The sequence below is a fragment of the Myxocyprinus asiaticus genome, chromosome 24 (genome assembly GCF_019703515.2).
Source record: "Myxocyprinus asiaticus isolate MX2 ecotype Aquarium Trade chromosome 24, UBuf_Myxa_2, whole genome shotgun sequence".
In the NCBI taxonomy this organism is placed as follows: Eukaryota; Metazoa; Chordata; class Actinopteri; order Cypriniformes; family Catostomidae; genus Myxocyprinus; species Myxocyprinus asiaticus.
The window spans coordinates 2687750-2714166 of NC_059367.1; the positions used below are offsets into that span (position 1 = coordinate 2687750).

Here is a 26417-nt window from a genome sequence, read left to right on the forward strand (position 1 = left end):
CAACAATGGGTTTTTATCCAGAAAATGTGATTGCAACTTTAATGATTCAGAGGTGGATGCCAATGGTAAAGTAATTGTGTCCTCGTTAGGGCAATTTCTTTCATCTGTGTAACCTGGTAGCTTCCACAGCACAGGGGTTGAATACTTATGCAAGCAAGATATTTCAGTTTTTTATTTATTTTTAAAAACTATTTCCCAACATAAAACCAATGTCACCTAACAATAATTGATTTTGAGTTCCAGTGTTTTAAAATAAAATATCAAACAGAATGAAACGCCATTGCACCATTTGTAATTTAGTAATATGAGATAATTGGTCAGGGGTCTGAATACTTTTGCAAGGCACTGTATATTGCTGTTTGGCTTTTGAAATTATGCTTAAGTTTAATTTAGCATAAGTTTAATATACATTTTTTAATCAGGCAAGAAATGCAAAATAGGCTTGGAATTTATGGAATTTTTGAATTGCTCCAAAAAACCTTCGAAAACATTTGGAGTAACCTAGAGGATGTGCTACATCTCTCAATTTCAGAACTTTTGCCTCAAGATTTCAATGGCTTGTCAGTGGTTGCACAGAGTGCCCCAAAACAAATTTTATGCCTACATTATCAAGCACCTCTTCAAAGACATACTACACCTCACAGCTGGGCTATTGTCCCATTTAATATGTTTTGTTGACTTTCTAATTTGGCAACAAACCGAGTTCATTACATTTTATATAGTGCCCTAAAAAAGTCAGTTTAGCCTACCACAGCTCAAAAGTTTGACAGATCAAACTTCATTTGGTGATGGAAGTGTATAGACTTCAATACACTTTCACAGTTGTTTAGTGAGCCATGATAATGTGTTTCAATAAATGAAAGGATTTCCTCCCCCAGAAAAGAGAAAGACACAGAGCTTTGACAAGGATGTGACAATTTTAGATTCAAAGAGCCATGAGAGTGGATCAAGACTTGAGCCCTGTAATCTTTCTTCAGAAGTAATTTATGTAGAGGACGAGGTAATAGAAATAAATATGAGAAAAATATCAATTCACACAATGAAGCAAGCATTGTATACTCAATGTATATTTGATGTGGAAATTTAGTTTAGTTTAAATGCAATGACCTTTTTAACTTCTCACTCCATAATCAGGCAGGAGAGAGTTACTTCCGGGCCATTCTTAATTCCTGTGATGCAAATGGAAATATCTACTGAGTCATTTCACTACAAGAGCCATTTTGCATGGGAAAAGAGAACAGATGGCTTGGTAAGGTTTGAGTAAATTAAGTGAAGTGCTACAGCTGGTTTTTCATTCTACATCTACACAAAACAAGTTGCTTGCATTTCTGAATGTCTGCAATCTAATTGTTTGTTGATTTATTTTCTAAATCTGGTCACACTTGTGAACTTTCAGGAATACAGTGGTGTCATTACTTTTGTAATTGCAACAATCTGTCCAACCACTGAAAAGTATTTAAAAATACAAAAGTCTGCAAGAAGTGTTAGTTCAAATTATTTCTCACATATCAAAAGTTCAATAATTTTTTTAATTGTTTGAGAGATTTCAACTTTTAAACAACTTTTAACATTATCATACAGTACTACACCCCTTGACTGCTGCCAGCTGTTCCTGCTGAATTGTAATTTTGCTGAATTACTCTTGAAAAGTTATTACTTTTGCATTTAATTCAAGTGGGATGGGAATCTATCTGCTTGTTTTGAAGTAGTCTGTCCTTTCAAAATCTATTGAACTTTCCAAAATGTCATGAAGAAATTGTTTCAACTAGTTAAAAGTTATTGAAGTGTTTGTCTAAATAAACACTGTTTGATATTTCTATAATATGATGAATTCAGCACCATGGACAGCGACGTTGTCGAAAGACTGTAAACATCAATCAATTCACACAGATTATGATATTGTGGGAGTTTGAAAATGTTGGAAAACACAAAAGATGGTCTCTCCAATCCTTTAAATTAATACCTATAGAACACTGTAACATGCTTCATTGTTTTTTGCTTTTTTGTTTTTCTCCCCTTTTTCTCCCAATTTGGAATACTCAATTCTCAATGCGCTCTAAGTCCTCATGGTGGCGTAGTGACTCGCCTCAATCCAGGTGGCAGAGGACGAATCTCAGTTGCCTCCGCGTCTGAGACCGTCAATCCGCGCATCTTATCACGTGGCTTGTTGAGCACGTTACCACGGAGACGTAGCGCGTGTGGAGGCTTCACGCTATTCTCCGCGGCATCCACGCACAACTCACCACGCGCCCCACCAAGAGGGAGAACCACATTATAGTGACCACGAGGAGGTTACCCCATGTGACTCTACCCTCCCTAGCAACCGGGCCAATTTGGTTGCTTAGGAGACCTGACTGGAGTCACTCAGCACGCCCTGGAAACATGCTTCATTGTAACATAATGGTATATGTTCCCTTGAGGCAACAAACTATAAAATTCCAATAATTAAATGAATAAATAAAATATATAAAAATACATACATATCTATATATCTATCTATATATATATATCTATCTATATATATCTATATATCTATATATATATATCTATCTATCTATATATATATATATATATATATATATATATGTATTTAAAAGTGCACTAAATAATTTTTCCCTTGTTAAAAAAGTTTTACTCTTAATTAACTTAATTGCAAATTTGAAATATATGTATACAATCGTGATCAGTCACATGAGATGAAGACTCATGAGATGAAGCAGTCTCCTCATAGGCGCTGTCATATATAGACCACATAACCAGCCAAATACTAATCACTTAATCTCAAGAACCACCCTGTTATTGGACACTTTCTGTCATGGATCTAAGTAATCGTATCTGACTGTAAATAGCACATTTCTACAAAGGCATTAGTAACTGAAAACCCTTCAGTTTGAATGATGCTGCATCCACACTACTAGGTGTCAGTGAGTTTAAAATTTAAATAGAGATTATGTTTAAATAATCTATTTTAGTGCTGAGTGACTCCAGCCAGGACTCCTAAGCAACCGAATTAGCCCGGTTGCTAGGGAGGGTAGAGTCACATGGGGTAACCTCCTCGGTCGCTATAATGTGGTTCTCACTCTCGGTGGGGAGCATGGTGGGTTGTGCGTGGATGCCGCGGTGGATGGCGTGGGCGGCCACACACGCTAAGTCACCGCAGTAACGCGCTCAACAAGCCACGTGATAAAATGCGCAGGTTGACGGTCTCAGACGCGGAGGCAACTGAGATTCGTCCTCCTCCACCCGGATTGAGGCGAGTCACTACGCCACCACGAGGACTTAGAGCACATTGGGATTTGGGCATGTATATATATTCTATTTTAAGTAGAAAAAAACAACAACAACAGTTTCAGTCATTTAGATGAGTCATTGATTGTCCATCAAAGTTTTGTTTTATTTTTTTTTATTGTTTTTATTAATAAGATTATATATGTATATATATATATATATATATATATATATATATATATATATATATATATATATATATATATGTGTGTGTGTGTGTGTGTGTGTGTGTGTGTGTGTGTGTGTGCAGATATCCAAATGTTTTACAACTTTTAGACAAGCAGAGAAGTTCAGTTCACAAGCGTCCTCAGCAGGTTGCCGTAAAAGTATCCTGTAATTTGTAGACGGTCCCTCAGAAATCGTGACGTCACAGCATTCCATAGAGATCAACCCTTGATTATCCGCTCTTGAAAAACGTCGACTTCTGGAGAAAAAGGTGTCGTAGTTTATTGTCATAATGGCCAGTAATGGTAATTTACCAGAATTATATATTTTTTAAATGCATAATTAGAAAGTTATTGAACGAGGAAATCCGAATGTGCGAATGTGAAACCAGTTTAACCGCAGTGATAATCTCAACATTTACATCACAACATTCGACACATTTATCAGATTATTAAACAGTTAAAAAATGCTGCTGTTTGCATATATAATTCTATAATAGATTATTAGTGTCTTAAATATGATATCTTAATATGTTTTTTGGAAATATGTTTTATTATTACTTAATATGTTTTTTGTGGAAAGTGCGCATTTGACCAGCAGAGATCCACACTGACCGTATTAAAGCGTTAAAAAACAACGTTAACGTCTCATCGCTGATGTTTTTGTAATCGAGATTAATGTAAATTATGGCAGGGATTGTGTGCCGTACCGTGAGCCGGATCATATCCAGCCAGACTCAATCATCATGGTATGCATTCGAGTTTATATAATCACGTGCATGTGTAAACGTCTCTAAATCTCTCATAGACGTCATAATAATTATGATTATTCTCTTTTATTACAGTTGCAGTTCTGTGGTTGCTGTCAGACACAGTCACTGGTTTACATCAGTGCTTCCACTGAAAACATCAATGCCTTTAAGGTTAGTGCACAACTCAATTACATGTACCATGGTAATATATGGTATTATTTAAAGTGCCATGTAAATACTATTATATGTGAATATGGTAATAAGTCCAATGGTATATATATATCAAAGTATTATGCTACAATAATTCAGAGTTTTGTGTGTGACGTATTGGGCACTCAAATTTCATTTTGCCCCAGACTCTGTATTTTAGGCAATGGGGTGGTCAATAATATAGGGAATAAACACATTAAAAATGTATGTGTTATGATTGGTAGACAGATTGTTTTAAGGGGATGGAAGTCGGCTGGAGCGCCCTCATTTCAAGAATGGTGCACAGAGATGGGGAGGGTGGTAGCTTTCGAGAAAGCATCATCTAGAAGACTGGGGAATTTGGATGAATTTGTTGGGAAATGGGGCAACTATTTAGCATTTTTGGAGGGCTCTCGGGGAGGGGCAGTGGAGAGAGAGGTATAGTTGTAAATGTGTGTGATTATTATTCTTTTGTGTGTGTGTGTGTATACACTCATGTGTGACCACAGGGATGTTTGTTGGGGGTCAGGGTGGGGTTGGGGATTGGGAGGGGTAATAGTGGTGGTTAAATATTGATTCGTGTGTACATGTTTTGCTATTCTTTGTTTATTGTATGAATCAACAAAAAATGTTAATCACAATTTCTCGTAATTATGATTTAAAATCTCATACAATTTTGACTTTTTATCTCATAGTTTTGACTTACCAAAGCACAGATGTTTTTTGTGGTGTAAAAGGGCTTCTATATGTTTGGGAATTGTTATGAGAATGTATTATTAGGAATGTATGATCATTGTGATGCACAGTAATTTAAGAAGCCTTTGACCTCTCTGTCATGCTCTCAGGAGCCGAGCCTAAAAAGAAAAAGAAAACTGATCCACGGCGAGAACAAATGATGAAGGAACGCCTGAAGAAGAAGCTGAAAAAACTGGAGAAAGTTCCACCTGAACTGATTCCTGTTGAAGACTTTGTTACACCTGCCAAATGCTTCGATGAGACCAGGTCAAATAAATACGCAGAAGAACCCATAACTACAGTCTGGACACACTTACTTACTCTTTATTATGACGATTTACATTTTAGAATAACAGTAAAGTGTCAATGACATCACAATTTGTTTTGTTCAGTGACAGTATACAAAAAATACATGATGAACATGTTTTCAATTTCTGAGTTAAAAGTAATTTTTATATTTGTTCTGAGGCTTAAATTAAAAAATGTCATGTGGTGTAACCGTCCAGAGACGGTTAAATAAATATCAAAGTCTCAAGCTGAAGTTCTGGAAAAAAGACATGTTTGCATGAGTAATGCAGAGTAATCTTTTATTAAATTTAAATTTTTAAATTAGCAATTGATTTATAATTTTGTTTTAATAGGATTAATATTTGAAAGACGTTTGTCCACCAAATCAGAGTAATGTGGTGTAACTAACAAGTAGGTAGATATTTTGTTGTCAAGTGACTATAAAAGGTAAAACAGACCCCTTTAGACCTTCAAGAATGTGTGTGAAATAAAGAAAAAGATCATTAAATATCAATTTACATTTTATTTTGTTCAGGTCATGTGGTGCAACCCTGAGAAAATGTCTTGATATTCTTAACTCAAAAATTCATGATAATTGTAAAAAATATTTTTAAACTTTTAAAATATCTTTGAATACTTTATTGAAATTAATGATTAAGTTGCGTACACTCTCTTGTATTTAATGTGCAAGGAAAATATTTTACAGGAAGACACAAAGATTACATTTCTACAAACTTGTGTTTTAATCCTTTAAGCGGGGGGCCGCGAGAAAGAAAGTTTTTGTCAATATATTAATAACTACAGTCTTCACCAACACAAAATAGGTATCGTTTGAAAGTGTAGAAGCTCTACTTTCCAATGCATGTACACATTATGACCAAAACTGAACAAGTGCTTTGAAATTTGCAGACAAATCAGAATTGTTCAGTTTTGATCATTTATAAAGAAAATTGCTCTGCACATATTATTGCAATCAGTAAAAACATCAAACTGATCAAATATCCATGTGTCATATGTTGTTGGAAAGCTCTCAAAAAGTAGAATACAAACAGCCTTTTTTTTTACTCATATAGTGAGTAATAGCTAAGTATATGTGTGTGACAATTATGTTGCTGTTGCTTATATACCATGTTTTTGCTTATAACTTAAGAAAAAACTAACGGTACATAAAATATCAGGAGCCGATTATCTTTCAAACGAGTCCACACACAAGGTAATCAGATGTATAGATCATTAGATAATCCACATGAAGCACAATGTTACATATGACCACCAGGAGATGGCGCCAAAAACATGACACAGACTCAATGATGACTCAAATGACACAGAATGAAACTCATTCTGTGAAATCTCATTACTAAAATCATGTCTGCATGCTATGCAAACCTTTAGTCATTGTTGTGTTTGCATGTGTAATTAGTTCTTATGTACAATTATTATGTTTTATTTGTTTGGAGAGGCTTTTGGACACTATGATAAATTATTTTTGTAATGCTATAACTTTCGATTGCTTTGTTGTATCAAACACAACATTTTTCTCAGATACAGTTGACATGATTGGGAACAAAACAAATGTTTTCGGAGCCGCCTTATTTACACCCAGAGATATATAATGTCAAAAATAAGGTTTTGGCAAAAAAAATTCTGATCTTTCAGCAGTTTCTTAGGCTGAGAGTCTCAGAATATATCATAATTTATATCATTAAAAATGTTTTAATGTTTTCTTTACAATGATATCAAACACTTGACCCTCCTTTAATTTTGTGTATGCTACTGAAACAGGAAATCTTTAAAAACACCTTCAGAGCTTAAAGGGTTAAACTAGAATTCTCATTTTTATCACCTTGGACGACCTTATTTGTCAATGACCCTAAAGCCATCAAAACTTTGAAATGACACAAATGAAAGCTTTCTTGTATTTGAAGTGGTTGTTTGTGTAAATACCAGCTCTTCACACTCTCAAGCAACTTTATTTAAAAATTAATTAAAAATGTTAGGTATTTGATTTGAAAAGACATGTACAGTATGCACAATTTATATTTGTCTACAAACTGCTTTCATGCATTTAAGCAGAAGCCTTAAGATCAAGTGTTGAAATTCTGATGATTAGTAGTGGTAGTGTAAATCAGACCAGCTACTGTTTTTGAAGCAAAGTTAAATAATCTTAAATTGGGTTTACCTGAAAGGCTCTAATTGGTCATTTAACGAAACTCTTATCTAACCTGAATTCTTTGTATGTTTCAGGATCCGTGAGGCTCCTAAACTCTCTTTTGAAGAAAGTGAACGCAGAGCTCTTCTGCTGAAGAAATGGTCCAGATACAAACACATCCAGCACCAGGCTGAGATGGCCACTATTAAGGATGCCCTGGAGGCCCAGAGACAGGCGCTGGAGGAGCTGAAACTGGAATCAGAGGAGCTTTATAAAGCAGCGATCAGACCAGATACTGACATGTTCCCCTTACAGAAGCAGGGTCCCTGTTACACGCCTCCAGTTGAAAACTACGAGGCCCCAGGCGGCAAATACACCGACACAACACGAGTGTACACACAGTGAGAGTGAAATAAGTGTTTGAAGTAGAATATGACTGATGATTATGATGAAGAACAGCTGGGGAAGATCTGTCAAACATCTAAATCAGGAAAATAAGGACTGAGAGAAGCAAGAGCCAGATTAGCAATTTGTTAATCCATTTTGTTTGAGTGTTCCATAAAATAATGTTACAACTTTATATTTGTCAAAACTCATTACATTTGGTGACAGACCAGAAACTTGTATCTGGAGTACAAGAAAAAAATAAATTATATTTTTCACAAACCTTGATGTGGTCTGTAAATCAGCATTTTATTTTATTTGGCAAATTAAGAAATTATTAGAAATTATTTTGCATAAAGAAAACAAAAAGACCATGTTTATACCATAAATATGTAAAAATGTTTGCACATTTAAATGACGCTTTTTCGATTTTTGGTAGCGAGTTGTAATGTGAAAAAAAAAAACGGTTTCCTAGATTTAGATGAAGCCTGTTCTTCAATTACAAGAGGTTTTAAATGTAGAATCCCCCGTTTTGAGTACTTATTTTTCTGTTGTATATATTGATCTTGGAGATTCTCTTGAACACAACAGGAGCATAAGAGTCCAGGAGAGGCAGTGTCATGTGATTCCCTGCAGGAACATCTGCAGCACACTCTGGAGAGGACTGAAGCTGCTGGAAGTTTGTTACATATGCAATCATAAATGTGTGTGTGTGTGTTCATGAGTCCTGTGGTTTGCCCTGGTTGAGTGGCAGGTGCCAGTCAGCTGGAGGAGTCTGTCGTAACTTCCAGACTGGCATGAACTTCCTCTGTTCAGCGACACGTTTCCTTTCGCTCTCCTGGAGAGATTCCTGAAGCCGGATGAGAAAGAATAATGGATGAGTAAGGTAAAATGGCAAGTGCTGACTAAAATCGCCAGTTCCGATCTGATTTATTCCATGCCAGTTGTATTTATTTCCTATATGTTTATTTAGATTTTGTATTGTTTAATATATATATATATACACTTCTCACGCACCTTACAGTCTAGCTGATCCCACAAAAGCTCAATGGGGTTAAGATCCAGAACACTCTTTTCCAATTATCTGTTGTCCAATGTCTGTGTTTCTTTGCCCACTCGAACCTTTTCTTTTTGTTTTTCTGTTTCAAAAGTGGCTTTTTCTCTGCAATTCTTCCCATAAGACCTGCACCCCTGAGTCTTCTCTTTACTGTTGTACATGAAACTGGTGTTGAGCGGGTAGAATTCAATGAAGCTGTCAGCTGAGGACATGTGAGGTGTCTATTTCTCAAACTAGAGACTCTGATGTACTTATCCTCTTGTTTAGTTGTACATCTGGTCTTCCACATCTCTTTCTGTCCTTGTTAGAGTCAGTTGTCCTTTATCTTTGAAGACTGTAGTGTACACCTTTGTATGAAATCTTCAGTTTTTTGGCAATTTCAAGCATTGTGTAGCCTTCATTCCTCAAAACAATGATTGACTGATGAGTTTCTAGAGAAAGCCGTTTCTTTTTGGCCATTTTTGATCTAATATTGACCTTAAGACATGCCAGTCTATTGCATACTGTGGCAACTCAAAAACAAACACAAAGACAACGTTAAGCTTCATTTAATGAACCAAATATCTCTCAACTGTGTTTGATATAATGGCAAGTGATTTTCTAGTACCAAAATAGCAGTTTAGCATTATTACTCAAGGATAAGGTGTTGGAGTGATGGCTGCTGTCTAGATTTGATCAAAAATGACTTTTTTCAAATAGTGATGGTGCTGTTTTTTACATCAGTAATGTCCTGACTATACTTTGTGATCAGCTGAATGCCACTTTGGTGAATTAAAGTACCAATTTCCTTCTGAAACAGCAAAATCTGTACATTATTCCAAACTTTTGGCCACCTGTGTGTGTGTGTGTGTGTATATATATATATATATATATATATATTTTTTTTTTATAAATTATCAATTAATTATTGCATGCACTGGATATTCGGTTTAAGCGTCATCTGTTTTACCAGAGAGTATTCACCCCGAGACGGAGCACTTGTATTAAAATAAATGGTCCCGCCTTCAGGTAAAGGAGCCAATCAGCCTTTAGATACAGAGATCGCCTGTCAATCAACTCGAGAACACGCATGCGTCTTAGCTAAACAAGCCTTTTTTTTTTTTTTTTTTTTTTTCTTTATGCTTGATCTGAGCTAAAGAAGCACAATGTATGATACAATTGTTGTCAGAATTTACCTCTAATTTGATACATGTTCTTTGATCGTATTATCGATCAACCGTTTTGGAGGTTTTGATCTTTCCCCATTCAAGTAGATGCTGGAGCTGTGCCGCTTATTTACAAAGAAAATATCTGCACGGGCGCGTCCAAAAGTTTGCCGCCGAGTGGACTGATTCTCCTTGAGGGAAACTTTAGTATTACTTAAGTTGCTCGTCAGACTTTTATTTTGCTTTAGGCGGAAGCGGAAGCGGAAGTGAGCACCGGCGACTTATTTTGAGTCTGGAGGTTAAAATAAACGCGAGGGGCAACAATTCACACTAATTCCTCAAAATGCCCACAGAAAACCTGAGATGGGAGACTTTAGAAGCTTTGAAAAACTCTCCGAAGGGGAAACTAAAATACAGCACTGAATGGCAGGAGAAAGGAGAGGTAAGACATGCTTCAACACCGAGAACTATTAACATAATTATACATTCATATTTTAAGTAGATTATGATGGGGTGATAACATTTTTCACCAACAAAAAAATGCCAATATACCATGGTATTACCACGCTTTTTACATTGTACTATCCTACTCTTGTAGAGCCATGCAAATACATTGGAGTGAGATTTATGTGTCATAGTGTATAGTATATAATAGTACTATTGTATGACCATCTGATATCATTACTGGCTGTTCTTTTTCTAAGTTATAGCACTCAACTTCAGCTAAATGGAATAAATATTTAAATAGAAACCATTATAACATTTGCTGATGGTATGATGAAATTTGACATAGTTTGTTTTTTGTTTTTTTTAAATTGGAGATGATAATATATCACACTAAAATCATATTAACACTCATATGAGCTCAAAAAAGGTGCATAAATAATACTAATAATTATAAAAGAATTAGCAAAATGTTCTTTAACCCTTTAAGCTCTGAAGGTGTTTTTAAAGACTTCCTGCAGACATGATTTTAGTAATGAAATTTCACAGAATGAGTTTCATTCTGTGTCATTTGAGTCATCATTGAGTCTGTGTCATGTATTTGGCGCCATCTCCTGGTGGCCATATGTAACATTGTGCGTCATGTGGATAATCTGATGATCTATGCATCCGATTACCTTGTGTGTGGGCTCGTTTGAAAGATAATCGCCTCCTTTAAGTAATGGTATGTGATTTTATTTTCCACTTATTTTTCATGAAGTTATAAGTAAAAACGCGGCATATAAGCAACAGCAACATAATTGTCAAAGACATATACTTAGCTATTACTTGCTTAATTTTTGTCTGTGAGTAAAACAAATTGGCTGGTTGTACTTTTTGAGAGCTTTCCAACAATATAAGACACATGGCTATTTGATCAGTTTGGTGTTTTTACTGATTGCAATAACATGTACAGTGCAATTTGTGTTATAAATTGTCAAAACGGAACACTTCTGATTTGTCGGCAAAAATGTCAAAGCACTTGTTCAGTTTTTGGTCATAATGTGTACATGCATTGGAAAGTGGAGCTTCTAAACTTTCAAACGACACCTATGTTGGTCAAGACTGTAGTTATTAATATATTGACAATTGTTTTTTTTCTCATGGGCCCACCAGCGGGCCTTAAAGGGTTAAAGCAGTTTTAAAAGTAATAACAATTATAGTATATAGAATTGTATTTCACCCTTTTATCTTGATTCTTTGCTGTCTTGTTTTGCAGGATATTCTCTCAGGCTGTATTGAGATCTCCAGTCTGTCTCCTCTGTCAGGTCAGATCTTAAAGAGACTGAGCCCTCAACCGCTGCTAAAGAGCTGCTCTCTGGGTTCCTCCATCCGTGACGTGAGTCCCAGTGTATCTGATGATGCTCCAGTCTGCCGTTCGGTTCCCATTAGTCCAGATCAGATCTCACCCAGCACCTCTGCACCTCCATCCTCCATCCACACTGAAGAGGAGGAGAAGGTGACATCAAAGCTGCTTTGACATTGCACAGCTGGTCACTTCGAAACTGTCATCATGCATTTGTTTTTATGTATTATGATATCAGAGAGCAGAGGACACACAGGAAGCTCCAGTTGTGGATGTCAGTCCTGTTATGACTGTCAGTCCTCCTCCAGCGATCTCCGTCCTGTCGCCTCGAGCAACACAGATGGCCGGTTGCATCAGCATGTGTGAACAAAAACACAGGGCTAAAGCAAAGGTACCACTGTAGCATAAAACACACCAATTAAGACTTTAATCTGTATGTTTTTGTTTACTGCAAATGTAAAAGTGATCTGAGCATTTTCTGTTCACTTGGGTGAATCTCACACCAACATTTCCAGGTCTAACTTTACCACAAAATGAACAAACTTTTCTCTTTTTTTTTCTTTTCTTTCTTTTAGTTTTTTTGCAATTCAGGCAGTACAACAAAAGCTATGATGCAAACCATGATGCATGAATACTAAACTACACAATAGGACTGTGCGATTTGGACAAAAACTCATATTGTGATTATTTTGAAAAATATTGCAGTTTCGATTTAAACTGTGATATGATAAAAAAGTACAATTTTTTTTTAATCCTATTTTTAAAGCTGATGTATGTAACTTTATCAGTGTTAAAATACTTCTATCCTTGCTTAATATGCAGAGACAACTATAGGTAAGCCATTCATATGTTAATTGTCTCGAAAACTGTAAACACTGTCTCTGCGTGGCACTATAACAAAATTGCACTGTTTGTTTTGAGTGACCCACTTGGACCCGCCTCAAAAACATTACTCAACCAATGGTGTGAGTTGGGGGCGGGACTATCTGACTGTTTAAACAACTGCAGACGAGGGGCATATTAATAAAAAACGACGTTTATTTTTGCAATTCCGTTCAGTGGTGCAGAAATTACATACTTATAAATGTTAACATACTTATACATATTTATAAATTATAAATATATATAAATATATTATTATATGTTATTGTAATATAATATTTATTATTATAATTATTATACAAAAGTAATATATATAAAACTTTTATTTTGGCTGGAAATGCAGGAACAGTTTCTGGTTGTATCAAAGTTCACAATATCTGTATAATCTGCTCTTTATTTTAACATGTCCTCCTCTGTCCACAAATACCTGGTGCCATGGGGTATTTTATTTGTATGAAAACAATGTAATAATGCACTAACACAAGGACATGTTGCCACGGAGACATAGTGCGTGTGGAGGCTTCACGCCATCCACGGCGGAACCCATGCTCAACTCACCACGCCCCACCGAGAACTAACCACATTATAGGGACCATGAGGAGGTTACCCCATGTGACTCTACCCTCCCTAGCAACCGGGCCAATTTGGTTGCCTAGGAGACCTGGGATTCGAACTAGCGAGCTAGCGAACTCCATGGGTGGTAGCCAGTGTCTTTACCACTGAACTACCCAGGCCCAGATATATTCTTTACATGTTTGATAAGATTTGCAAGATTCAGACCACAAATTTAAAACATCTTTCAGTTGTTTAAGTCCTGGTTAAACCTGGTATTAAGATGTATTTAGTGGTCCATGCTAAATACAAGAGGAAAGGGGGTCTAAAATGTTCTGTGATCGGATAACAAAAAGCACATTCAGAGGCAGTCAAAAACATGTTACCACATTGCATTTGAATTGTAAACGCTAATCCATCCAGATGCGTCCCAGGCAGCAGCGATGCACCACCCCTCACCTGTCATTGAACAGCTGCGCTAAAACAAGATTTTAAACTTACAATTCCATATGGCTTTAAAAGGAAATAACCGTCTGAACTGAAAATGTAAAGAAGCGCATACGTGTACATTTTACATTTATTCATTTGGCAGATGCTTTTATCCAAAGTGACTTACAAAAGAGCAATAATACATCATTAGCGATTCATCTTGAGACATTGGTTGGAAAAGTGCTGCATTACAAATTTTCACTAGCATCAGAATAGAAATATCCAAGACAGATTAGAGTGCAACAAGAATATATCTAATTATTATTATTATTTTTTTTTTTATGTGAGTAAATGGTTAAGTGCACATGGAAAAGATGTGTTTTTAGCTGTTTTTTGAAGACAGAGAGTCTGCTTCATGGATGGTGTTGGGATGGTCATTCCACTAACGTGGTACAATGAAACCGAAAGTCCGGGAAAGTGTTTTGGTGCCTCTTTGTGTTAGTACAACAAGGCGCCACTCATTTGTCGACTGCAGGTTTCTGGTGGGAACGTAGCTCTGCAGAAATGATTTTAGGTATTTAGGATTTTAGCATACCCAGTGACTGTTCTGTATGCCAGAATCAGAGCCTTGAATTTGATACGTGCATCAACTGGCAACCATTGAAGAGAGACAAGGAGTGGTGTAACATGTGCTCCCTTTGGTTCATTAAAGACCAGACGTCCTGCTGCATTCTGGATCATTTGCAGGGGTCTAATTGCACATGCAGGGAGGCCTGCAATGAGAGCGTTACAGTAGTCCAGTCTAGTTATGACAAGTGACTGAACAAGCAGTTGTTTGGCATGTTCAGAGAGGAAGAGTCTTATTTTCCTGATGTTGTAGAGTGTAAATCTACATGATCGTGCTGTCTTTGAGATGTGGTCTGTGAAATTGAGTTGGTTATCGAAGGTCATTCCTAGATTACTGACCATTTTGGAAGGCATTACTGTAGTTGAACCCAGGTGATGTTGTGTTCAACAGCAGGGTTGGCTGGAAAGACGAGGAGCTCAGTCTTGGCTGGGTTGAGTTGCAGGTGGTGCTCCTTCATCCAGGCCGAGATGTCTGCCAAACAGGCAGAGATTCGAGCAGTCACCGTGGGGTCGTTGGGCTGGAAAGACAAGTAGAGCTGTGTGTCATCAGCGTAGCAGTGGTAAGAGAACCCATGTGCCTGAATGATGGGTCCCAGTGATGTTGTGTATATAGAGAAGAGAAGTGGCCCAAGCACTGAGCCCTGAGGTACCCCAGTAAGTAGCTGGTGTGACTTGGACACCTCACCTCTCCAGGCTACCTTGAAGGACCTACCTGAGAGATAGGACTTAAACCAGTCAAGCACAGTTCCTGTGATGCCCAGAGTAGAGAGGGTGGAGAGTAGGATCTGATGGTTGACTGTGTCAAAGGCTGCAGAAAGGTCCAGCAGAATCAGGATGGATGATCTCGATCTAGCTCTCGCCTGTATCAGCGACTCAGCAGGGCAGTCTCGGAGGAGTGTCCACTTTTGAAGCCTGACTGATTGTCATCCAGCAGCTTGTTCTGCGAGAGATAGGCTGAGATCTGATTGAAAACTGCGCTTTTGAGTGTTTTCGCCATGAATGGGATGAGAGAGACTGGTCTGTAGTGTTCTACTTGTGTGGGGTTAAGTGCAGGTGTTTTAAGCATTGGGGTTACTCGAGCCTGCTTAAATATAGTGGGAAAAATGCCTGTAAGTAGAGATGTTAATTATGTGTGTGAGTGCAGGTAGGATGGATGGAGCGATGGCTTGGAGAAGGTGGTAAGGAATGGGGTCAAGGGAACATGTGGTGGGGTGGTTGGAGAGGAGTTAAGAGACCTCAGTTTCAGTCAGAGGAGATAAAATGGAGGTAGAAGAGCTGCATACAGGAGGCATGTACATGCACAAGAACTCCGCAGACTTTCTTCAGTGTGTCTATCAATATGCAGGGACACGGATGACAAGCACGCACATCTACACTAAATCTCCCTATTATACAATTCAAGTATAATAGGGAGAAATGGTGCACTGTTTTAACTTTTTGCGCTTTATCGTCATGCAGTAACGCTTTGACGTAATGATTGATGTATGTCGACATGAAATCCCAACACAAGTGTTCATTGGAGACACACGTTAATATCAGGTCTAAAGGGTCAATGGCGACACATAAACGGAGGTACGTATGTTTTCTCTCTCTGTCTATCACAGGTGGAGTTGAGTTTGAGACAGGAGCAGCAGGAGCGTGTGGTGTCTGCGGTGGCATGTCGCGAGTTAGAGCAGCTCAAACGCTTCGAGGAGTTCATGGAGCTCAAACAGAGACAAGAATACCAGAGTATGAGAGACATGATGGAGAAAGAGTAGGTGACCTCTGACCTGGCTCTGTTACACTGACGTGTTCATTATAGTTAAGTGTCAGAGATTTACAATGATGATATTTCATGAGCATTGATGATGTATTTAAAGGACACAGGAGAGTCTCGGCCGTCAAGAGAAACTGCGAGAGGAACACAGACACAGAATGAAGGTGAGTTATGGATAAGAAGTGTTCCTTCAGCAATTAAGTATCCATCTCATTTGCAATCCTCAAGATCAAGAATCATGTATACATCTTCGACATATCGGCCATCAGTCACCCTGCCCTCAAGATATTAGAACAGGCAGCGAAAATAAGATTTTTTTAAACGAAGAATCAGTCGGTCAGTTTCTCAGTTCTCAAAAACATTCTGTTGTGAGTGTATAGTGACTTTGATTGCCTGTGCAACAGATCTTGAACCTGCGTCTGAGGGAGGCGGAGCAACAGCGCCTGCGGGAGGCGGAGCTTGAGCGGCAGAGGCAGATGGAGGGCAGAGAGAGACTCCGAGCGCTTAATGCCATTCAAGAGGAAGTGCTACAGCTCAACCAGCTCTTGCAGTCGGCCCCGCCCACACAGACAGGCCCCGCCCCTGACCATACCTCTTACATCACCCGCAGTAACCAGCTTTGCTCTCAGGTGTCAGAGGTGGTGCGGACCACATCAGAGGTGAATCAACATCTGTTTCATCTTACCATGAGATTTGTGGGTCCTTCATGAGGAAGGGCCCAAGCTTAAATTATTAACATCAAAATATTAATAACTACAGTCTTGACCAACACAAAATAGGAATTGTTTTAAAGTTTAGAATCGCTACTTTACAATGCTTGCAGACATTATGACCAAAACTGAATAAATGCTTTTAAATTTGCAGACAAATCAGAAGTGTTAAATTTTGATAATTTAATAATAATTTTGTACTATACATATTATTGTAATTGGGAAAAAAAACATCAAACTCATCAAATAGCCATGTGTCATATGTTGTTGTAAAGCTCTCAAAGAGTAGAATACAACCAGCCTATTTCTTTTACTCCCAGACAAAAATATAGCGAGGATACGTATTTGACATACGTGTTACATGTAAACAGGTGTTGCTTATATGCCCCATTTTCGGTTATAACTTCACGAAAAATAAACAGAACATAAAATATAGTCCACACACAAGGTAATCGGATGCATAGATCATTAGATAATCCACACTGAAGCACAATGTCCTCACAGAATTTTGCTATCTGACTACAAACACGTTAGCTTTCCTGGATCAAATGACATCATTGGAAATGCTGTAGCATCATGTAATGCTAAACCAATCGGATTGGCTTCAGAATGCTCAAACTAGTGGTGATAGTCCTCCATATTTGGGCAGAGAGTCATGTGATCATTCATTGTAATTACATATGGCCACCAGAAGATGGCGCCAAGTACATGACAGACTTGATGACTCAAATGGCACAGAATGAAACTCATTCTGTGAAATCTCATTACTAAAATCATGTCTGCATGCTATGCAAACCTTAAGTCGTTGTTGTGTTTGCATGTGTAATTAGTTCTTATGTACAATTATTATGTTTTACTTGTTTGGAGACGTTTTTGGACACTATGATTTTAGTAATGCGATAACTTTTGATTGCTTTGTTGTATCAACACAAACGTTTTCTCAGATACAGATTACATAATTGGGAACAAAACAAAAGTTTTTCGGAGCCACCTTATTTACATCCATATATTTTATATATATATATATATATATATATATATATATATAATTGTGTAGGGTCAGTTTCTCAGTGTGGAGAATATGACCGTGGCAGAGCGAGCACTACAGGAAATGAGGTCACTGGTCAGAGCTCTGCAGGAAGAGGTGGCACAGGCTGCAGAGAGGAAGAGGAAGGAACAGGAGGTAGAGGAAGAGAGGAAACGACAGGCTGAGCTGAAAGCCCAACAAGAAGAGCAGAAGAGAAATGCAGAACAGTCTGCTAAAGAGAAAGCCAGAAAAGAGGGTGAAGAATGAAGCAAATGAACATGCATGAAAACATTTATTTTTATCCACCCTCATGTTGTTCCAAACCCAGATGTTAGGCAGAATGTTAACTTAAATCACCATTCGCTCTCACTGCATCTTTTTGCCATTCAATTTGTGTTCCACGGAAGTAAGAACCTAATATGGGTTTTTGAACAACATGAGGGTGAGTAAATGATGACAGTTTATTTTTGGGGAACTATCCCATTAATGCCTCTCTGAACACATGGTCTTCATCTCTACAGGACTACAGATGAGAGCAGATGACAGCACTTTAAAGTGGTACAACGAGCTACAGGAAGCGGCCAGTCAGTGTGCTCAGTCTTTTGAAGACCTCAACACTAAAGACATACAGGTGAGACGTCTATCAGCTTTGTGTGTCATTCTGTTCGATGTGGTATGGTGTTCTATTGGAAAATTATCTTTTCTTTCTCCTTTTGGTTTTTATATTATGAATGTGTGCAGACGAAGAAATTAAAAATGGAGCTCCAAAAGGCTGCAACCATTCCTGTTAGCCAGATAGCAAGCACTTCAGGTGAGACAACAGGCGTGTTTATATGCACACAGATTATGCTTTAACCCTTGTGCGACCTTCAGGACATTTTTGTCTTTTTCATTTTTTCAATTATTTTGGCTGTGTTAATGCCAACAGCATACATTTTGTCAAAGGTGTGTATTTTTAGGGGTATTTTGATATTTCAACCTCAGTTCCTATAATACATCTATAATACACTGTATACACAAAATAGTTACACTCAGGACCTTCAGGACAAAAATGTCCCCATTGAAACCCATTAAAACTGCAATTATTTGATCCCAGTGCCATTAAAGCATACAATAATGAATTCTATGATATTATGCTTTCATTCTGGAGCCCTGGCTTCAAAATCAAAATATTTTATATTTTCCACCAGATGGCACCATTTTTCTCATGTTTAGCCTATGGAGCAAATACAAGCTTTTCCCCTATTTTCTGTTTGCTGTATTATAGAGCACTGCAGGCCAATTGAATAAATGATGCAGCTAAAATTGTGTGGGTGTGTTGGTATGGATGCCAGAGTGTGTTTTGTGTTTTGTGTTTTGTGTTTTGTGTTTTGTGTTTTGTGTGTGTGTGTGTGTGTGTGTGTGTGTAAAAAACAACAGTGGCATTATGTAAACAAACTGGCATTTAAAGGGTTAAAATCCTGAAAATGAATGAATATTAGGTAGTTATGATCAGGACTGATGATGGTTATTAACTCATTGAAAGTGGAAAATAATATTAATATATAACATTATTTTGGCAGTTTTTGAAGCTGGCATTTTTGTCCTCTAAGGACCTCTGAGTCCCTTACTTAAGGCTTATTCACACACTTCCTCGTGCTTTACATATGCACAGAGCGCTGTACGCAATCAGACACTGTGTCGCAAGGTTCGCATTTTTTTTGTGCCCCCATGGGCTATTTTGAAAATGCAGACGCAGGGGGCCTGGATAGCTCAGTGGTAAAATACGCTGGCTACCACCCCTGGAGTTCACTAGTTCGAATCCCAGGGCGTGCTGAGTGACTCCAGCCAGGTCTCCTAAGCAACCAAATTGCCCCGGTTGCTAGGGAGGGTAGAGTCACATGGGGTAACCTCCTCGTGGTCACTGTAATGTGGTTTGTTCTCGGTGGGGCGCGTGGTGAGCTGTGCGTGGTTGCCGCGGCGGATGGCGTGAAGCCTCCACACGCGCTATGTCTCCATGGCAACGTGCTCAACAAGCTATGTGATTAAGATGCGCGGGTTGACTGTCTCAGACGCGGAGGCAACTGGGATTCGTCCTCCGCCACCTGGACTGAAGCGAATCACTATGCGACCACGAGGACTTAGAGCGCATTGGGAATTGGGTATTCCAAACTGGGAGAAAAAGGGGAAAAATCCCCCCCCCCCCCCCAAAAAAAGAAAATGCAGACGCGAGTTAAAATTAAGTCGTGGGTTGAGTTTTTTTTTGGGTGGGGGGGATACTCTTTAAAATGTACCGCGGTTGGCAAACGGTTAATGATTAACACTAGAAAATGAAAATGCAACGTCTTATTGATGTATTATGATACCCGGAATACTCGCATGCAGCGTCAAAGAATCATCGTCTTGCAGCCTGCATTGTGTTCCAGTTAAGCTGGATGTCAAGATTTATCGTGAATAAGGACTTAAATTGTGGTCTGTTCTCAGCCTAAACCGATCATATCGCTTCATAAGACCTGGATTAAAACACTTGAGTCATATGTATTACTTCAGTGCTGCCTTTTTAACAGTTTAAAGCTTGAAGGACCCTAAGTGTCATTTTCCAAGTCCTCTGAAGGCATACGGTAAAAAGTTGAAATTTCAGTAATTTTACCGAAAGCAATAAATGTTCAAAAGATTTTCACAATAACCTAATTTCGCCTTGTTTCTCATTGTCTTATTGTGTGCATATCTATTTATGTCAAAACACTGATCATTTCATATCTCATGCAATCACAGTTTCTTGTGTTGTCTGGTTTTTCGAATGAGCTGATTTTTGATAGTTATCAGCATATTGTTGTGCATGTAAACACAGTCAATGCCATTTTCATATAGTGTGAAATGCCAACATAAAGTCTCATTTATCCAAGGCGGATTTTACACCTCATGTTTGCAACTTTTCCTTGATTGCATGCAGGTTCCCCACTGAGGGAGATCTTTGATAAGATCGATAAGCTGTTATCAGGGCGATCAGTAACGTCCAGTGGAAAGTCAGTGTCCACATCGCAGCATCCACACGGGCAAGAGTTTGTCAGCTATAAACTGGCAGAAAAGTTTGTGGTGAGAAAATCACTTCCTTCACTACCAGTCAAATGTTTGGACATAAAACTTAAAAACCTTTTGATCTAAAGTGCATTTGTGTTTCAAAGAATCAAAAGCTGCAAACTCATAAAACTGATGGCAGAAATCCATTTGCAGAAACAAGGAGAAGAGGAGGTGGCGTCTCATCATGAGGCAGCGTTCCCTATTGCAGTCGTGGCATCAGGCGTATGGGAACTTCACCCTAAAGTTGGAGACCTTATACTGGCTCACATCCATAAGATGTGCCCGTATGCTGTGCCACACTACCCACCTATGAAAGATGGCATGTCTGTAGAGGAGTATCAGAAGTATGAATATTACACCAAACGTCTGTGAAAACATTTGTTTATTTGCCCTGATTTATCTGTAATTTATCGCAAGAAAACTTTTAAGAAACTATTAAGGGAGGGCCTGGGTAGCTCAGCAAGTAAAGATGCTGACTATCACACCTGGAGTCACAAGTTCGAATCCAGGGCGTGCTGAGTGACTCCAGTCAGGTCTCCTAAGCAACCAAATTGGCCTGGTTGCTAGGGAGGGTAGAGTCACATGGGGTAACCTCCTCGTGGTCGCTATAATGTGGTTCGCTCTCGGTGGGGGTGCGTGGTGAGTTGTGCCTGGATGCCGCGGAGAATAGCGTGAAGCCTCCACGCGCTACGTCTCCGCGGTAACACGTTCAACAAACCGCATGATAAGATGCACGGATTGACTGTCTCAGACGGATTGAGGCGAGTCACTATGCCACCACGAGGACTTAGAGCGCATTGGGAATTGGGCATTCCAAATTGGGGAGAAAAGGGGAGAAAAATCCAACAAACAAAAAACTATTAAGGGGCCGTTCCCACAGGATGCATTTGCATTGTATCTGCACTGTTTTTTTTTAATGGTTTATGTGCACGTGCCAGATGGACATCTTGTGCGATGAGCGCAGCATTTTAATGATGCCGTATGAATGTAAAAATAGTTCAACTTTAAAAAACGTGTTTCAAGATTCCAATCCAGCTGTTTTTAAATGCAAAAACATGTCCTGTGTTAAGAGCCCCTAAAACTCAGAATCTGGTGTGACGTATGTTGAATGTCCTTGCCCAACAGGATTCTGGGATACCGTGTGGATGACTCGCAAGTAGAGGGTCAGGATAGTTTTCTGAAAAGAATGTCGGGAATGATTCGTCTGTATGCGGCGATAATCCAGCTGAGATGGCCTTATACTAACAAACAAGGGGTGTGTGCCATCAAACACATGCTCTTTCATTTACATTACAACACGTCAACATAACCTAAAGGAATCGTTCACCCAAAACGTGTTGTTCCAAACCCGTATTACTTTTTGTTCAGTGGAACAAAAGATAATTTTATAGAACTGTTTTTGTCCTTTTTGGAGTTTGACAGTCGTGGTCACTAGAACCTGTTGTTTTATATAAAAAAAAAAAAGATTAGTAAAAATTAGGGCTGTCCCGTTACTGATACTGGTATCGGAATCAGGTCCGATGCTGTGCTCATGCACTTGTACTCGTAAAAATGCACCAATATTGAAAGCTGATACCCTCTGTCGTACGAATGTCATAAATAAAATAAAAATCACGTGATGTCCTAGTGAGGTTATTAAAAGGGCAAAGGCTGCGATTGAATGAGATAAATACATAGTTTGCATGTGCTGTGCACTTCAAAGTGAATGTTGTGCCGACGCCAGCCACTCAAACCTTTTAGAGCTTCTTGACTAATTTACGGAAAACACCATCATGAGCATCACGCGCTCTGTTTGTAGCAGATGACGGTAACTATGTTTCCATCCACTTTTTTCGCTGTTCCGTTATCGAAAAAGTGAAAATGCGTAAAAAAGAAAATTGCAAAAATTGCTGTCTCCTGCTCGTTTCCATTCAAATGGCCTTTTACCGATAACATGGTGTGCGTCATGACATCATTCTTAAAAATAAAAAAAACACTTTGTCGCATAAGTTTTGGTTTAGCGCAAAAGAAATCTGCCCTTGAGCCATTTCCATACAGAATGTAGTATTATTATTATCATTTAATATTATGTCGACACTTGTGAAATTTTATCGATAATTTGCGTTTCCATCGGCTTTATTTTTATTTTTTAGCAAAAAATTCTTGGATGGAAACGTAGTTAGTGATTAGAATGCTAATTCACTTTGTAGCGTAAACATACAGACTACATATTTATTTAATTAAATAGCAGCCTTTGGTGATCTAATAATCACATTGTGTCACGTAGTGACTTGCTTTTCCAGAAGTGAGAAGCTAACGTCAAAAACACCGAAACGGAAAAGGGCTTCAAAATAAAAGCTTCTGCCAAAATAAAAGCGCTATTTAAATGGAAAAAAGTACCACAGAAATATGTCACTACTGTAAAGTTATGTAATATTCACTGTAATACTACTACTACTACTTTATTAATAGTAATAAATCAATAGTAATTGTAATATCTAATAGGGATGCACTGTCAAACACCTGACAGGCCCAAAATTTTAAAGAGAGCCACAGTGATGGATACATAAAAGACAAAAAATAACTAAATATGATAACATGATGATTGATATGAAAAATGATCTAAATCATTTTTGCATTTGAAAAGCAGCCTTTTAAGATTTAGTAATCGCACAAGGCCATATTGCAATTTCAATCTTAATTCAATCAATCATGCAGAATTAATGTATATGATACCGATATCTCAGAAGTCAAAGCCTGCTGGTTTCTAAAGCGTTTTGGATGGTTTCCCTCATCGTGTAGCCTGTATAGGTAAGTGCCGCTTTCACTACTGTCACGTCCATTTATGGCATTTCTTCTGCATTAACATAAGGACGAGAAAGAATATAAATTAAATGTTACATGTTCTTAGGAGTGCCAACCCTTCTACATATTGTGGCTATTATTTCTGTATGGAGTTTTTAAAAAAGAGTGTTATTAATTAATTATAAATAAAACATCAGTTTTTCATAATGGCGTTTTCATGCTTATTATCGATATGCCGATGGTTTTAATTTAGTCAATAATTGGCCGATAAATATTTGCAGGCGATACATCGGTGCATCCCTAATATTTAATCAATAGCTTACATCTGTGATGCTCTGTTACGCAGCACTTTATTTGACAAAATATAAATCCAATGCTGTGAGGTTCCATATAAAGCACTTCATTTGATAAAAATAATACATTATTATGTTGAAAATGTATCTTTCTATTTTATATTTTATTTTAATAGTATTAATGAATTCATTTATTTAGACAAAAATGTAAATAAACGGTTGATATAGAATTAAGAATTTTTTTTTGTTGTTGTTTTTTTTAAATACAGTAATCATATCGGTAAATGGAAGTAAAAAGGAAGTATCGGTACTTATACTCGTTCTCAAAAAAAATTATATTGGGACATATGTATTAAAAAAATTCTACTTTTGCGATCCACATAAATAATAGCAGCATATGAGTTTGGAATGACACGAGGGTGAATAAATAATGACTGTTTTTGGGAAACTATTCTTTTGACATTTCTATCTAAATGATCTTTGCTATGCACTTGTGCTCGTGTGTGTCTGTACTGGTTTAACAGCCTCATCCTCATGGGTTGAATCACGGCTGGCGCTGGCTGGCACAGATACTCAACTTGGAGCCTCTCGCTGATGTCACTGCAACGATTCTCTTCGACTTCCTGGAGGTAAATTCTGCTTTTCTCTGAAAATAATCAGTAATATTATATCTTTGCTTCGTGAGGACATCCATATATCATATGTATCTGTTTACTTGTTTAGGTTTGTGGAAATGCCCTTATGAAGCAATATCAAGGCCAGTTCTGGAAACTGCTACTGCTCATTAAAGAAGAATATTTTCCAAGGTATGACATGACCACATGTCACCTCAGTGTACTGTATTTTTGTCTTCTAAACCTCATCTGATTTTTTCAGAATTGAAGCAGTCACCAGTTCAGGTCAGATGGGCTCTGTAACCAGACTGAAGCAGTTTTTAGAGGCAGGCTATGTCTTTTATTGCATATTTTGTGCACACTGCTTTGTGCGCCATTGTGATACTCAACGCTATATCTTTCTCTTCCCTAGACCTCTCTAAGAACAAAGCAGATCCCCTCTCCCAAGGGCCAGCTGACCTCTGCGTTCTGGAGGTCCTGATTGGTGGACAACTGTGTACCTCTGCTGGATATTAACCAATCAAATACGCAGTTACTGTGTACATAAGCGTCTGTAGGATTAATTTCATGTTAGTATCATGCCGTCCTAAGTTCAATTGTATTTTCTTTTATCAGTGCGTTTGAGGAACTATTGACTTTCTGAATTGGTTTTTAATATTTGCGAGTATCCTCATTTTAACCACTGTATCCATCCAATTTCCAGTTATCCCAAAAGCAAGTAAATGCTTTGTTTTTGTTGTTCACCCCTGAACGCAAGCCTTATTTTTGGAATAGGATGATGGAATTTAATCTCATGTGCATGTATATGGATGAATTGTACATTGACATGGATATTTAAGAGTATACTGATTCACTGCTTTGTTACATAGAAAGTGGCTTTCATTTATCTTCACTGTAATGTAAGATAAGGTTTGTGCAGAAGATGAAACAAAACATTAAAGTCACTTCAAGTAATGTTTGTTTAAATTGTGTTTTCGAGGCCTGGAAAAGTCATGGAAATGTTTATATTGAGTCTATATTTTTCTAGTTTTTCTCTAAATATTTTAATGAGCTACATATTGCTTTTATGTACTGTAATGCCAAAGTGCTTTTCAAGGCAAGTCAGTCCACTCGCCATCTTTGGAACGCTTCCAGGCAGCATTTTCTATAAATAGATTCGGAAGAGAATTCACCATGGGTGTTTATAATGGGGTTTTTAAACTTATGAGTAAAATAAGGTTTGTTGTAAACATTACTTGACGATACGTGCCCGTGGACGTTTAGCGAATTACACACTTTCATACCTCAAATGTGAATTTTTGAGCCGTATTGAATTACATAATTTTCTCCCCAATTTGGAATGCCCAATTCCCACTACTTAGTAGGTCCTTGTGGTGGCGCGGTTACTCGCCTCAATCAAAGCGACAAGTCTCAGTCGCTTCTCAGAACGTCAATCCGCGCATCTTATCACGTGGCGTGTCGTGCATGACACCACGGAGACTCGCAGCATGTGGAGGCTCATGCTACTCTCCTCGACCACGGACAACTTGCCACGCACCCCATTGAGAGCGAGAACCACTTAATCGTGACCACTAGGAGGTTACCCCATGTGACTCTACCCTCCCTAGCAACCGGGCCAATTTGGTTGCTTAGGAGACCTGGCTGGAGTCACTCAGCACGCCCTGGATTCGAACTCGTGACTCCAGGGGTGGTAGTCAGCGTCAATACTCGCTGAGCTACCCAGGCCCCATATATGTTATGATT

The 26417-nt window shown here is 38.1% G+C and overlaps 2 protein-coding genes across 6 annotated transcripts; both read left to right on the top strand.

Annotated features, from left to right (window-relative positions):
* Positions 1-3940: 3940 nt before the first annotated feature.
* LOC127414517 (39S ribosomal protein L40, mitochondrial-like) lies at positions 3941-8231 on the top strand. 2 transcript variants are annotated; one of them, XM_051652583.1, is made up of 5 exons: positions 3941-4201; positions 4298-4375; positions 4830-4831; positions 5242-5395; positions 7661-8231. In XM_051652583.1, the coding sequence occupies exons 1-5, from the start codon at positions 4140-4142 to the stop codon at positions 7968-7970; spliced, it is 606 nt and encodes a 201-aa protein (XP_051508543.1). In that variant the 5' UTR covers positions 3941-4139; the 3' UTR covers positions 7971-8231. The 2 variants fall into 2 exon arrangements, 1 of the variants encoding a protein (XP_051508543.1); XR_007892807.1 differs by lacking the exons at positions 4830-4831; positions 7661-8231 and having other exon boundaries at positions 4018-4201; positions 5239-7654.
* A 429-nt stretch (positions 8232-8660) lies between these two features.
* Positions 8661-25639, top strand: LOC127414509 (mRNA export factor GLE1-like). Of its 4 annotated transcripts, XM_051652573.1 has the most exons (17): positions 8661-8835; positions 10505-10593; positions 11903-12093; positions 12179-12331; positions 16035-16183; positions 16290-16350; positions 16591-16845; positions 17954-18179; positions 18445-18554; positions 18665-18734; positions 20856-20998; positions 21137-21327; positions 22109-22238; positions 24585-24689; positions 24784-24866; positions 24937-25000; positions 25087-25639. In XM_051652573.1, exons 2-17 carry the CDS (start codon positions 10575-10577, stop codon positions 25153-25155), a joined length of 2019 nt encoding a protein of 672 aa, XP_051508533.1. In that variant the 5' UTR covers positions 8661-8835; positions 10505-10574; the 3' UTR covers positions 25156-25639. The 4 variants fall into 4 exon arrangements, 3 of the variants coding, with proteins under 3 accessions (XP_051508533.1, XP_051508531.1, XP_051508532.1); XM_051652571.1 differs by lacking the exon at positions 8661-8835 and having other exon boundaries at positions 10412-10593; positions 11854-12093; XM_051652572.1 differs by lacking the exon at positions 8661-8835 and having other exon boundaries at positions 10432-10593.
* The last annotated feature ends 778 nt before the right edge of the window (positions 25640-26417 follow it).

What these genes read in the sequence shown, in the direction of transcription:
- LOC127414517 (XM_051652583.1), top strand. Translation starts at nt 4,140, where the DNA reads ATGGCAGGGATTGTGTGCCGTACCGTGAGCCGGATCATATCCAGCCAG. An exon ending in AGCCAGACTCAATCATCATG is followed by an intron (nt 4,202 to 4,297) that starts GTATGCATTCGA and finishes CTTTTATTACAG; the next exon opens with TTGCAGTTCTGTGGTTGCTG. An exon ending in AAATGCTTCGATGAGACCAG is followed by an intron (nt 5,396 to 7,660) that starts GTCAAATAAATA and finishes TGTATGTTTCAG; the next exon opens with GATCCGTGAGGCTCCTAAAC.
- LOC127414509 (XM_051652571.1), top strand. Translation starts at nt 10,495, where the DNA reads ATGCCCACAGAAAACCTGAGATGGGAGACTTTAGAAGCTTTGAAAAAC. An exon ending in AATGGCAGGAGAAAGGAGAG is followed by an intron (nt 10,594 to 11,853) that starts GTAAGACATGCT and finishes CTTGTTTTGCAG; the next exon opens with GATATTCTCTCAGGCTGTAT. An exon ending in GACTGAAGCAGTTTTTAGAG is followed by an intron (nt 25,001 to 25,086) that starts GCAGGCTATGTC and finishes TCTCTTCCCTAG; the next exon opens with ACCTCTCTAAGAACAAAGCA.